The sequence below is a fragment of the Trichechus manatus genome, unplaced genomic scaffold (genome assembly GCF_000243295.1).
Source record: "Trichechus manatus latirostris isolate Lorelei unplaced genomic scaffold, TriManLat1.0 scaffold00227, whole genome shotgun sequence".
In the NCBI taxonomy this organism is placed as follows: Eukaryota; Metazoa; Chordata; class Mammalia; order Sirenia; family Trichechidae; genus Trichechus; species Trichechus manatus.
In genome coordinates, this window is record NW_004444163.1 from 1,593,317 (window position 1) to 1,607,478 (window position 14,162).

The 14,162-nt window shown below is 39.9% G+C and overlaps 1 protein-coding gene across 2 annotated transcripts in view; it reads right to left on the bottom strand.

The window, feature by feature from the left end:
- Window positions 1-6,102: 6,102 nt before the first annotated feature.
- Window positions 6,103-14,162, bottom strand: part of UBASH3B (ubiquitin associated and SH3 domain containing B) — a 33,413-nt gene continuing 25,353 nt past the window's right edge. Inside the window, exons 10-12 of one of the 2 annotated variants that reach the window (XM_023742974.1) lie at window positions 12,330-12,436; window positions 10,229-10,338; window positions 6,103-8,994 (exon numbers count right to left, since the gene is read on the bottom strand). In XM_023742974.1, coding sequence (XP_023598742.1) covers window positions 8,857-8,994; window positions 10,229-10,338; window positions 12,330-12,436 — 355 coding nt within the window. In that variant the 3' untranslated portion in view covers window positions 6,103-8,856. The remainder of the gene's footprint in view (window positions 8,995-10,228; window positions 10,339-12,329; window positions 12,437-14,162) is intronic. The other variant, XM_023742975.1, reaches the window with a different exon arrangement.

Below are 14,162 nucleotides of genomic sequence, written 5' to 3' on the forward strand. Positions count from 1 at the left end.
TGTTGCTGTTGTTAAAAAACAAACAAACAAAAAACCCCATTGCCGTTGAGTCAATTCCGACTCATAGACCCTATAGGACAGGGTAGAACTACCCATAGGGTTTCCAAGGAGCAGCTGGTGGATTTGAACTACCAACCTTTTGGTTAGCAGTGGTAGCTCTTAACCACTGCATCATCAGTTAGCTGCCGTCAAGTTGGCCCTTGACTATAATGACCCCATGCACAATGGAACGAAATGCTGCCAGGTCCTATGCCATCTCTGTGATAAGTTGTGATCCATGTGGTTTCATTGACTGATTTTTGGAAGTATATCACCAGGTCTTTCTTCCTAGTCCCTCTTAGTCCAGAAGCTCTTTTGAAGTCTGTTTACCATCATAGCAATACACATGCCTCCACTGATCAGAGGTGGTGGTTGTACACGAGGTGCATTGGCCAGGAGTTGAACCCCAGTGTCCCATATGGAAGGCGAGAATTTTACTATTGAACCACCAATGAATACCTGCTCTTCTTACTTTGCAAAATTTTTATGAGAATCAAATGAGAAACTTTCATAAATCATAAAGAGCTATACAAAAGAAAGGTTAAGACAGTCTCTTAAACACACCACAGAATTCATGAAACACATCCAATTTACTCTTCTAATACAGAAGCTGACTTGTGGGGAGAATAGTAAAGTAATACCAGTATAATTTAGGCCTTTTTTTTTTTTTTTTGCTTGTTTCCAACATTCCCCATAAACAAGTGGAATGTCTGGTTGTGAGATTTTATTTTGGCCTTAGCAAAACTGATTACTTATTTAACATGTAGTATTAGTTATTTTGGAACCCTGGTGGCACAGTGGTTGAGAGCTTGGCTGCTAACCAAAAGGTCACCAGTTCGAATCCACCAGCTGCTCCTTGAAAACCCTACGGGGCAGTTCTACTCTGTCCTGTAGGGTCACTATGAGTTGGCATCAGTTCGATGGCAATGGGTTTGGTTTTGTTTTTTATTAGGTATTTTAGGTCTGTGAGTGACACAAACAGTTTGTGCTCAACTACTAACCTAAAGATTGGTGGTTCAAACCCAACCAGTGGTTCTGTAGAAGAAAGGCCTGGTGCTCTGCTTCCTATGGAGCTCAATTCTACTCTGTAACATGTGGGATCTCCAGTAGTCAGAAATGACTTGACAGCAACTGGTTTGGTGTTTTGTTTTTGATTAGGAATTGTATATTCATGATCCCATTTTATTCTCATAACCATGCTACAACAAATCACCGTTATGCCCATTTTACAGGTAAGATGAGTTTAAGGGACCTGCCCAAACCCACCTAGCTGGTAAGCACGTGAGCCAAGATCACAACCCAGCTCTATCTGACTCTGGAATTAGAGCTTCTTACCCGGTACATGAAGTTCTTCTCTGGCAATGTGCACACCCTCTGGGCTGCCTCAGAAGCACCTTGAATGGTGGAGCTAACACTTTGCCCCAGTGTGGCAAACACAATGGCAACTGGCAAGTTAAATAAACCATGGCATCTTTTCATGGACAGGAGCGGGCCATCTGGGTTTTACTTGTTTATTTCTGCCAAAATGAAGTGCTCTGTATCTTCAGTAGGAAGACTGCTTTTTGGTCCTCAAATGATTTTCCAAAAAATGGCATTCTGCTGATTTAAACGTGAACAAATTCAAAGTATACTAATTCATTTCTCTGGATGTGCCAGCAGCCTTTAAAAATCACACGCACATACATCACCAAAGGGCAAAATGAGTTTGGGAGTCTGTCAAGCAGAGCACAGCTGAGAGCCAGCTACATGGCTAAACGTAGCTTGGTCTTTGTCAGCTATGAGTGCTAGCTGTTACGTTTCCTCAGGAAGTAAATCCCGCCAGGCCAGGAGCCAGCTGTATGAATGAAAATCTGCATTTATGTCCTGGGCATACATTTACATGGAAGGTTTATTTTCACACCTATTAGCTTCACAAAGTTCCTGGATGGTGCAAACAGTGAATGCACTGGGCTGCTAACTGAAAGTTTGGAGGAGGTTCAAGTCCATCCAGAGGCATCTTGGAAGAAAGGCCTGCTGACCTACTTCTTAAAAATCAGCCATTGAAAACCCTAGGGTCACTATGAGTCAGAGATGAAATTCATCTTTAAGTCAGACAATAGTTTAGCTTAATTAGTAAAGGACGTTTGCCTTCAGCATTGTGATCTTTTTTTTTTCTCTTAAATTTTATTTATTTTGTTGTTGTTGAGAATATACACAGCAAAACATACACCAATTCAACAGTTTCTACATGTACCATTTACTGACCTTGATCACATTCTTTGAGTTGTGCAACCATTCTCACCCTCCTTTTCTGAGCTGTTCCTCCCTCATTTGTATACACTCACTGTCCCCTAAGGTTCCTATCTAATCTTTCGAGTTGCTGTTGTCAATTTGATCACATATAGATAGTTCTTAAAAAAAGCATAATGCTCAAGGCAGACAGTTTTTACTAGTTAAGCTAAACTATTGTTCGGTTTTATGATGAATTCAGGGGTATTTTTTTATTTTATTTTATTTTTTATTGTACTTTCAGATGAAGGTTTACAGAACAAACAGTTTCTCATTAAACAGTTAGTACACATATTGTTTTATGACATTGGTTAACAACCCCATGACATGTCAACACTCCCCCTTCTTGAGCTTGGGTTCCCTATTACCAACTTTCCTATCCCCGCCTGCCTTCTAGTCCTTGCCCCTGGGCTGGTGTGCCACTTTAGTCTCGTTTTGTTTTTGGGCCTGTCTAATCTTTGGATGAAGGCTGAACCTCGGGAGTAACTTCATTACTGAGCTAAAGGGTGTCTGGGGGCCATACTCTTGGGTTTCTCTAGTCTCTATCAGGCCAGTAAGTCTGGTCTTTTTTTGTGTGTGTTAGAATTTTGTTCTACATTTTTCTCCAGCTCTGTCCGGGATCCTCTGTCATGATCCCTGTCAGAGCAGTCAGTGGTGGTAGCCGGGCACCATCTAGCTATACTGGACTCAGTCTGGTGGAGGCCGTGGTTGTGGTCCATTCGTCCTTTGGACTAATCTTTCCCTTGTATCCTGTTTTCTTCATTCTCCCTTGCTCCCAAAGGGGTGAGGCCAGTGGAATATCTTAGATGGCTGCTCACAGGCTTTTAAGACCCCAGACACTACTGACCAAGGTAGAATGCAGAGAACATTTTCTTTATAAACTATGTTATACCAATTGAGCTAGATGTTCCCCAAGACCATGGTCCAGGGGGTATTTTTGGTTTAAGGTTTAGAGATTATCTCAGGGCAATAGTTTCGGGGGTTTATCCAACCTTCATGGCTCCAGGAAATCTGGAGTCCATTAGAATTTTGAATTCTGTTCTGCATTTTCTCCCTTTTTGATCAGGATTCTTCTATAGAATCTTTGATCAAAATGTTCAGTAATGGTAGCCGGGCACCATCCAGTTCTTCTGGTCTCATAGCAAAGGTGGCAATTGTTCATGAAGGCAAGTAGCCACACATTCCACTTTCTCCTCCTGTTTCTGGTTCTCTTTCTTCCTCTGTTTGTCCAGGTGAATAGAAACCAATTGTTGTACCTTGAATGGTCACTTGCAAGCTTTTAAAATGCCAGGCACTATGCAACAAACTAGGAGGTAGAAGAGAAACACTAAACATGTTATTAGGCCAACTAACTGGGTTGTCCCATGAAACTATGACCCTAAATCTCCAAACCAAGGAACCAGATCCCATGAAGTGTTTGGTTGCACATAAGCATTCTGATCTTTTGAAGAAATTATCTCTACATAATGGAATTGACAACATGACTCAAAGGTTAAATGAGAAGCTATGCTTTAAGGTAAACCATTGATTATTTGTTTTTCAAGAAATGTTGCATAGAATTCTGCATGTCCACAAGTTATTTTACAACCCCTATTCTGGCCCTGTTTCCATGGGAATGTATAATTTACTTGTGATAAGCTGGGGTATGAAAAGTCCGTAAAAGATCTTTCTTCTCTGGAGTATTTCTTGATTCTTTAAGTCAAAAGTGTTGCCTGAATTGCAAATCATAGTAAATAAACTTCAATTTCTATTATTGGCTTAACATTGATTTTATTTTAACAATAAAGACCACTCAGAATTTAATAGTAGATTGCTGTGGATTGACTGAGGACACAGGTTCTCTTTATTAGCTCATCTATGAACCACTTAAACAGAGAAGGTCACTGAGTGGAATGAACTCATGACAGTACTGCCATAGCTGTATCTAGACCAAAGAGCCCTCTGCCAGGAAAGCACAAACGACACAGGTAGTTTACAGGGGATTTGGCAATGCAGTTAGGTGTGGTTTTCTTTTTTTTTTTTAATATAATTATAAACCTTTTTCCTTACATAAATACACCTGAATCACATGGGGAAAAGAACGACACAATAGCTTTATAAATTAGAAAGAAACCAATACACCTCCAAAAACATCAGGATTAGAATGGTCTACCAAAATGCTTTGGGATAGTGTTCCCGTCTTGATTGGCAATCAAAGAAAGAAAGAACCAGTTCACTTTTCCAGTATACATATGTATCTTTAGAGAGTCCATGAATATTTGAACAGCTGTGAAATGCAGTTTTGTGTGTGTGAGTAATGGCAACTAAGTGGTAGCATGTAAAATATTTGTAAGAACTGATTCTATATTAAGTTTCAGTACTCATCACTATAATCTTAAACCAACATACACTGAACGTCACCTTATATGTATTTATCTCCTCTGCATTTAGAGGCAATCTTTTTTTTTCCCTTTCCCTAGAATTTTCATTATAGCTTGTTGCTTCCCTAGGAAAATTCAATAAGTTTAAGTATTAAAGAGAAGCACATCCAGTTTTGATCCAGTGTTTAAACGTGGAAAGCATCTGCCCTCACCTAACAAAATATCCCCCATCACCTTTGTAGAGGGAGCGTTAATCTAAATAGATGTGAAATCGCTCTTTTCCCCACCCTCCTCTGCCAGTCGCAGGACTCCCCAGAAGCAGCCAGTTAGCCCAGCACCTCGGTTATTTCTCACATGTGTGCTGGACTACAATTTAAATGCAAATGACCCTGCATCTTGCTCCTCATTATTTTAGAAGTTCCTGCAGACTCTGTACTGCCTTGACTGTGCTGATGCCGGGGCAATCAGTGGAGGTTCATCTGTATTCTAACCCCTGCATTTCTTAGCGTAAATTCAAAAGAGCAATTCATCACTGCTTTTAAATTATACGCTGGAGTTGCAGAGTGCCTAGGTTACACAGGAATGCCTTCCTGTTTTACCATGCAGGGAGCCTTTCTACAAAGGCAGTGAGACAGGATCTTCTCTGACTATAGCTGTTCAATTAGTTGCCAGTGACACTAGGTGATTGAAATAAGAGGTTTCATTTTAATACGAATACAGCTGGTTGTGAGGAAAAGACACATTTATGATAATGCTAAGCACAATTAGATGACAGTCAGTATGCATTCCATATACCACTTACACAAAAATGAGCACATCGGCCTAAAATGTGAGAAAATTATCAATGATATTTACCAAACCAACATCACTCCAGAAGACTGTGTTTTTTATTTTTATTTTTTGTAAAATCATCTTTCAAATATAAGGTTATCTTAAAATAATTCTTTGGTTAAAGTATAATTAAAATAAAGACTAGAAAGTCCTCCAAGTCTTTCACTACAGGGTGAAAAATACCCCCCTCTTTCAGCCATCAGATGGCCATTTAATCAGCCATTCAGATTCTATGAATCTAAATGTAATGGAAAACACTGTATTCTCAACCCCGTACTGGGTTGAAGCAATAAGCTCCTAGCTACCAGAGCAGTGGTGGTGTAGACACCCTGGGAAAATGAAACCTCAGCTTGTGCATTAAAATGTGCCAATTATTCCACCCACAGAGGAATAGATGTGGCATTTTAAAATCACGGAAGACAAAGTCCTATCTGTGAATAATACCGGGGCATTAGGGTATCCATGTGGCATACTTATACAAGTAGGAAACGGTTGCAGACCGTCAACCCCAGATTAAATCTTGTAGTTAATTTCATTTCACCTAGTTCATTTCAGATAACTTTCTACATTAAAAAAAAAAAAAAAAAAATTCCTCTCTGCAAGAAATCACTTGGTTCTTATCTGGCTAGATAGATGCTACTTTTTCCCTCCCTCCTTCCCTCTCTTCTTTCCTTCCTCCTTCTAACCCCTATTTGTTCTTTTTTTTTTTTTCAACCCTATTTGTTTTTAATAAGCATCCAGCCACAGATGAAAAACAACTAGCCTCTACTTCAGACTGTTGTATCAACCTTAAATTTTGGGATGAATAGGAAATCAGGTAATGCTGTTGTTTCTTTTACTACACATAAATTCAACACAATTTCCAAAGATTTTCTCAGCTGGAGTCCAAGTTTAGTTTCCTAAACAGATAAGTATGAAATAAGAATATACTGTGAATTCAGATCATCCAGGCCATTTTGATAAGTAATTCAGACAGTTAAAGCAGAGGAATGAACTCTCGTACATCAGGGTTTTCCACCTAACTTCTTCAAATATTATTTCAGATCTCTGCTTCTTTTTGCTTGTACAGATTACAACCTAAAGACTGTGTCTATATTGGACTAAGGACAAAGGATCGTAGCCCAGCCAAACTAATTTAGAAGGTCATCACAGGACTGAGACAACCGAGCGAGACGGACAGGGTAGCCTTTTCTGAACTCTGTTTTATACAAATAGAGGCACAGCCCAAAACCCACTGCTATAGTTTTCAAGGAAATCTGATGAGAGGTATTCAAGCATTATTTCAACCATTCTAAGCCCATAAAATTTTAGGGAGAATTTCTAATAAACATGATAGATCTGATTAAACAGTGAATTTACTTCGTTTCAGGGCCACACAGCACTTTGTTTTGTTGTACATAGGGTTGCTATGAGTTGGAACTGACTTGACGGCACCTAACAGCAATAGCAACCATAAGAATGAACGGCAGTGACATTATATTAGCTGCCGTATGACTTTTCTCTGAAAACCTTTATGAAGTAAGTAGATCCCCTCCCCATAAGGTTAAAGGTAAAACATTTATGTCAATGAATGATGTCTTTGCAAGATTATTTCTATACCCAGAAGTTGGATGAGTATTTCTGCAATGCTAAAAGAACTCAAGATGTTTTTCTTAAAACATAAAATTCATGACATTTTTCTAAGTTACTTAATAAGAAGCAAGACTGTAGTCCTCTTGCTGATTAACATGCATAGCCAGCATCCTATCACTTCCCCCTTGTTTCCAGGGGCTATCAAATTCCAGTTTCAAATAGGAGCATAGACCTATTTTTAGGAACCATATGTTTTATGCATCTGGGGCTTGAAGCCTATTCAATGCCACAATGCTTATAGATTTGTTGTACACTAACTCATGTCCTCTTTACATGGCTGGGATTTCACTCTGCATACATATTCTACATAGTGAACTATACCATTCCAGACGCATTGTTTGTGAATTGGCAGCACTCAACAGTAAGCTAGTCACACAATTAAAAAGACATTGATAACTGATGTTTTTGGTTTGATTGTCATTTATTTTCTTTTAAATAAACTCCCTCTAAATGTAGGAAGCATGTGGGTTGAGAAACCACAGGATGTGGTTCTCCTACTTTTCCTTAAGAAGCCCTACCTACATATTTTAAATTATCGTAGAAAAACAAACAAAGAACACGACAGCACAGGTCGCAGTGCAGTCGTGAGTGTCATCATTTAAATTAGTTCCCTGACTTCATGATACACCCCTGGTATAACTGATGTATTTGTTGATGTTTGGTTATGTTAGACATGTACTAGAAGTGTACAACCACCTGACACCTGGTATGGTTTGTAAAGATGTACATATTGCACAGAATGTACTTCTTGCTGATGCAAATATAATATCTAACATACATCCCTTCCAAATGTCAACATCATAAACTAGTTAAACACAGTCTAGACTCTAGGGACAAAGACAAGCAAATCACGGTGATTTAGAAGTGCTCTGGCTCATTAGACTACAACACAGATAATTCCAAGCGGCATTATACTGTGCAAGTTCTTTGTGTCTGCAATTGGATACTTCACAATTACAAGTGTAACACTTTTACAAGTGAATACTTCTTATGGTCCTCCTGAGTATCCAAAAGTGCTCTGGAGAGCAATTCTTGGTCTTCCCATTTCACAGATAGAAATAAAGCAGGAAGGGCTATAGCAGGGAGGGCCAGCTGCTCTAGAGAAAACATGGTGGTACCAGGTAAATGTTAGAGCCCTCAAACAGGGGTCTTGAGCCAGCAACACTGGTGTAGGGGTCATATTGAGGGTAGAATGTAATGAGTAACCTAACAACTACTCTCTGTGGGGGCATATTTTCTAATAACCTTAAAAGGATTCCTCAGCTTTGCTTTGCCTAATTGAAAAATGAAGTTAAAACAGAAAATCCCAACCCCAAACTGGCAGCTCAAAGTCCCCCAGCTGGATTCTGGGCAGACTCTTTACGCTTGCAGCCTTCCTCAGGGTGGGCTGGCAGTTTGCTTTGGAGGGGTGAGGCTCCTTAGCCATACCTAGAAGGAAGGAGGCAAAACTTCCTCTGCTGTTGTAGGTGCCTGATTTAGGAAGATCATTCTCCAAAGCCTTGTTAGCTAGGCGAGAGTCCAGAGAGAATTTCATCCCTGAAGCAAGTCTTTCTTTCATTCACACGGTCTCATCATACTAACTTTAAGCATGAAAGGAGATACGCTAAATTATTCTGAGCTGTGTGCTTAGAATGTGCTGTGGATTTTCCCACTGTTACTAAACTCAAAAAAAAGACACTTCTCCAAAGGCTTTTAAAGGTCTTTTCTTCTCGTTCACTCATGTGGCTTATTCTTGTAGTAAAGTCTCTCTCCAGTTGAAGCCTCCAGTTGGTCCATGGGTAAGAGGAAGGATGGGTGGATCTGTTAGCTGCCATATCCCAGTTTCTCCGAATTCTTCACAGGAACAAAACCCCAAGTATGGAATCTGCAGAAAAGAAAAGGAAAATAAAATGCTTTAACTTTGACCTAGACAACAAAGACATTCAGGTGGCCCTAGAGAATAACACTTAGACATGAATAGGACCTCGGTAGATATGCATCATCTTCAAAAATCAATAAAGAAAATGAAACAGACAAAACCAATAAATTAGAAGGAAGAGTTTTTACATTGCAAGAAGATTCTTCAGAAAGATCCAGGAAATGGTGATCTCCCCTAGTGCAATTAATTGTTTATAGATTGCTTCTTAATAGGGTGTGGGAAAAGAGAACAATAATGTGGAATGCTAAGGGCTTGGGAGTTAACTCCTAATTGCAAGTCAAGTTAAAAAATGTGGCAGCACCAACATTTCTGAAATTATACTTAGACAATGGAAAGATTATTCAAGTTTTAAAAATTTGATTCACTTCTGCTTTGTCATCTTTTTTTGTACACGACTCTGCTCTCTTTCAGAGCTGAAGCTGCACCCTTCCTAATTTCAGGAGTGAGGGCATTTCAAAATTTCTTTTGTGTGTATTTAGTGAGACCCCTGAGTTGCATTCATAAACAAGACCAAAATCTCGGTCCTCAAGCAGCTTACTCATGGATGGGAAGGACAGACACATAAATAAGCTTTTAAAAAATGAGAAAGGAATTGCAACTGAGTTTGAGCCAGGTTCTCTGAGGGCAGAGAAAGGAAGAACAGCCTGGATCTGGAGGGAAGTGTGTGGGAGGGCGGCAACCAGAAACCCTCGTCCACAGGCACGAGAGGAGCAGCCCAGATGTGTCCATCAGCCTCATGGGTTTTCTGTCTCACTGCCTTGTTCCTGGGGTTGCCTTTTAGCCCAATCGCTGTAAACTGCTGCTTCCTTTGGCCTACCTGCCAGGACCTCTCTTCTCAATGAGCTTTCAGATGCTGTGTTTTGGCCCACTTACCCCTCTCTATCCAATCCAGCATTGCTCTGGGAAATTCAGACCATCTGCTTCTAATTCTTAGTGACTTCCTAAATTTTAGCTCTTAGAAGCTAGGAGCTAGCTCTGACACAACTTTTTCTCTTACCCGGACCCAATAAAATGCTTCACACAAAGTATCATTCCAGATATCTTGGATGAACGAATCAATGAATGAATCTTCCAGCTTATAGTAAATGCATGCTTCAAAGAACTTTCCTATCCAGCCAGTCATTGAACTGTTACAAAACTACGAGGCACACCGGGCCCCTTTAATGCAAGTATGAGTTACCTTTCGGACCATTTGTACAAAGTCCTTGGAGTTCTGAGGCGACAGACCCTGAAGTTGGCAGGTACATGCTTCGAGGGAAGATGCGTGGGCCACAATCAGGATGTTATTTCCTAGTTGGGGCGGGGGAGGGGAAGCAAGAACTGTGAAGAAAGTTTTTATAAAGACATATGCAAACTTTGTAAATACTGGAAGCCAAGTGTTCCAGGAAGGGGAGAAGATTCTCAAGAAGGAGACAATCTGGCCAAGCAATATTTTGAAAAAGCTTGGTATTGTTAAGGTAACCTAACATCTTTTATTTTATTTTTTTACTTTTTATCCTAAAATATAGATTCATAGGATGGTGCAAACAAAACAAAACAAAACAAAAACAAAAACATAGGGAAGTCCCCTGTACCCTTCACCCAGCCTCCTCAATGGTAACATCTTACATACCTGTGGAACACTATCAAAACCAGTAAATGGACGTTGGTACAAGCCACAGAGCTTGCTCAGGCTTCACTAGTTTCACAAGCATTCATTTGTATGTATGTGGGTATATAGTTTTATGTATGTATGTGGGTATATAGTTCTATCATATTTGTGGCTTTGTGTAACCACCACCACAATCAAGATACTGAACTATTCTATCTCCACAGGGTTCCTTTGTGCTTGTTGTTGTTGTCAGTTGCTGTCAAGTTGGCTCTGACTCATGGTAACCTCATGTAGAAAGAATGAAACAAATATTGCCTGGTTTGGTGCCATCTTCATGATCCTTGGTATACCTGAGTCCATTGTTGCAGCCACTATGTATTCTGAGTGCCTTCCAACCTAGGGGATTCATCTTCCAGCACTATATTGGACTATATTCTATTGTGATTCATTGACTAATTTTTGGAAGAGATGGTCAGGCCTTTCTTCCTAGTCTGTCTTAGTCTAGAAACTCTGCTTAAACTTGTCCACCATGGGTGACCCTGATGGTGTTTGAAATACCAGTGGTGTAGCTTCCAGCATCATAGCAGCAGACAAGCCACTACAGTATGACAAACTGACAGATGGATGGTGGTGCTACCTCTTCTAGTATACTTTTAAATGTTGCCACTATAGAGTTTTGAGCATTTGAGCTTTCTGATTGATAGGACATGCTATGTATCTTTATGGTGGGAAGCGTGGGGTAGTGATGAAGAGAGTGACTTATGTGTGGTAACCAGAAGGGAGAAATTACCCACAATGCCGCTGCCCAGGACTAACCACTGTTAACACTTTGGTGTATATCATTCTAGTCTTTGTTCTATGAATATTAATACTTTAAGTTAAAAAATAAGATATTAAAATGTGCATTCTCTTTTGTAAAATCCGCCTTTTTTACTTAAAAATTTACAGTAAACAGTCCTAAACCAAAACCAAACCCGTTGCCATCAAGTTGATTCTGACTCATAACGACCCTACAGGACAGAGTAGAACTGCCCCATAGGGTTTCCAAGGAATCACTGGTGAACAGTGAACCATCCTTCTTATCATTAAATATTTGCATTCAATGTTTAGAAACTTCAACAGATGACAGATCTGAGCCTCACAGAACACTGTTCTTGGTTGGCGGTAGCAGTGAATGGTATGTGTGCTTGTGTACGTATGTTTGCATGTAGGTTCCCATACATCTGGATCAAACTGCAGGAGAAACAGTGTTATGCTAGAGAGCTTCTAAAAATTGAAATAGGGAACCTCCTTCACAGGATGCAAGATGAATAGCTGCAATGTTGAAGTCAAAGTTACATAGTATAGGGTCGTAACCAAGTCCGGTGTATACCTGTGAAATTATCTGACATTTTTGATCTACTCCTGAAAAATCAGCCATTGCCAACCCTATGGAGCACAGTTCTACTCTGATACACATGAGGTTTGCCATGAGTCACAGTTGACTCAATGGTAACTGTTTTTTTTTTTTTAGGTACTGAGAAAATATTACAAATTTAACACGAAAGTATCTATAAGAGAATCTGAAGAGACTTTTCTTTCCTATTAAGCAAGTCTAACAAAGCAAGTGGAAACATCTTGAATTGCTTACTGACCATGATGGAGAAATTATTATATAGTTAGATGTGGAGTCCAAAAAAATACTACCTACCTTTACTTTTACATTCACTGATTATTTCTTTTGTTACTTGGAAACTTCTACTGATGTAAGTGTCGTAGGATTCTGAAACCACCAATTTGCTGACTGGAATGTGAGGTCTGTAATAGAAAATAGAAAAATGAACAAAGGGAATGAAAACATTTTGATCCTGGGATAAACCAAATGATAATTATTACTCTAAACTTTTATTTCAAGACCCTTCTACAGTATCCATGATTCTGTTTGTCTATTCCCTAGTAAGAAGGTGGGTACAGGAAAGATTATTTCCAGGACATGGATGTGGAGTTGAAATGTACAGAGACAAAAGCTGTGTGTCCATGATGTCACAGTGACCCCCTGAAAAATGAAACATACAAATTTCTTAACTAATCTTATTGACCAGTGGTTATTGACAGCTCCCACGTCTTAGACTTGTTCTAGGTCGCATAGCTACAGGAAGCAAAGCAGATCTCCTTATCTATTTAGGCCACCAGAGATTTCCCAAGCCTCTCTTAAGTCGCCATACACATGCTATGCTATAAGCGTAGGTTTTAGAAGCAGACATTCAGTCTTTTATAAGCTTATGAAATCTTCACGATTCTTTGCCTTTTCTTTCTTTCTTATTTTGAACACAGACCACATACCTGCCCTGGGAGAAGGCTAGAGGCCTGAAGATAAAGAAAACCCAATTTCTGTGCTTGAAGAGCTTCTGTGTGTTGGGGTGAGGGTGGTGTCAGGCTGTTCAGGTAAACAATCATTAGAAGACAATGTACAAAGGTTCATAAGAGGATGAGCCCTTCTTAAGGACCCGTCCTGGTGACCTGCTGACCATCTTCAATTCCCAGTCCCCTCTGTCTAATGGATTGGGAGTTAATTCGTAATTGCAAATCACCCCTGTCTTGGTCATCTAGTGCTGCCATAACAGAAATACCACAAGTGGATGGCTTTAACAAAGAGAAATTTATTCTCCACTGTCTAGTAGGCTACAAGTCCAAATTGAAGGCATCAGCTCCAGGGGAAGCCTTTCTCTTCTCGGCTCTGGAGGAAGGTCCTTGTCATCAGTCTTCCCTTGGTCTGAGAGCATCTCAGTGCAGGAACCTCAGGTCCAAAGGACACGTTCTGCTCTAGGCACTGCTTTCTTGGTGGTATGAGGTGCCCCCTCTCTGCTAGCTTCCCTTTCCTTTTTATCTCCTGAGAGATAAAAGGTGGTGCAGGCCACACCCCAGGGAAACTCCCTTTACATTGGATCAGGGATGTGACCTTAGTAGGGGTATTACAATCCCACCCTAATCCTCTTTAACATAAAATTACAATCATAAAATGAAGGACAACCAAACAATACTGGGGATCATGGCCCACTCAAATTGATACACATATTTTTTGGGGGACACTTGACAAATTCAATCTTTTCTCTGTTTATCATGATGCTGCTTATTGTCCAATTGTGAGGATTTTTGTTTTCTTTATGTTGAGGTGTAATCCATACTGAAGGCTGTAGACTTTGATCTTCATCAGTAAGCGCTTCAAGTTCTCTTCACTTTCGGCAAGGAAGGTTGTGTCATCTGCATAATGCAGGTTGTCAATGAGTCTTTCTCCAATCCTGATGTCCTGTTCTTCTTCATATAGTCCAGCTTCTCAGATTATTTTGCTCAGCATACACATCGAATAAGTATGGTGAAAGGATACAACCCTGACACACACCTTTCTTGATTTTTAACCATGTAGTATCCCCTTGTTCTAAGCAAATGACTGCCTCTTGGTCTATGTATAGGTTCCTTATGAGCACAATTAAGTGCTCTGGAATTCCTGTTCTTTGCAGTGTTGTCCACAATTTGTTATAATCCA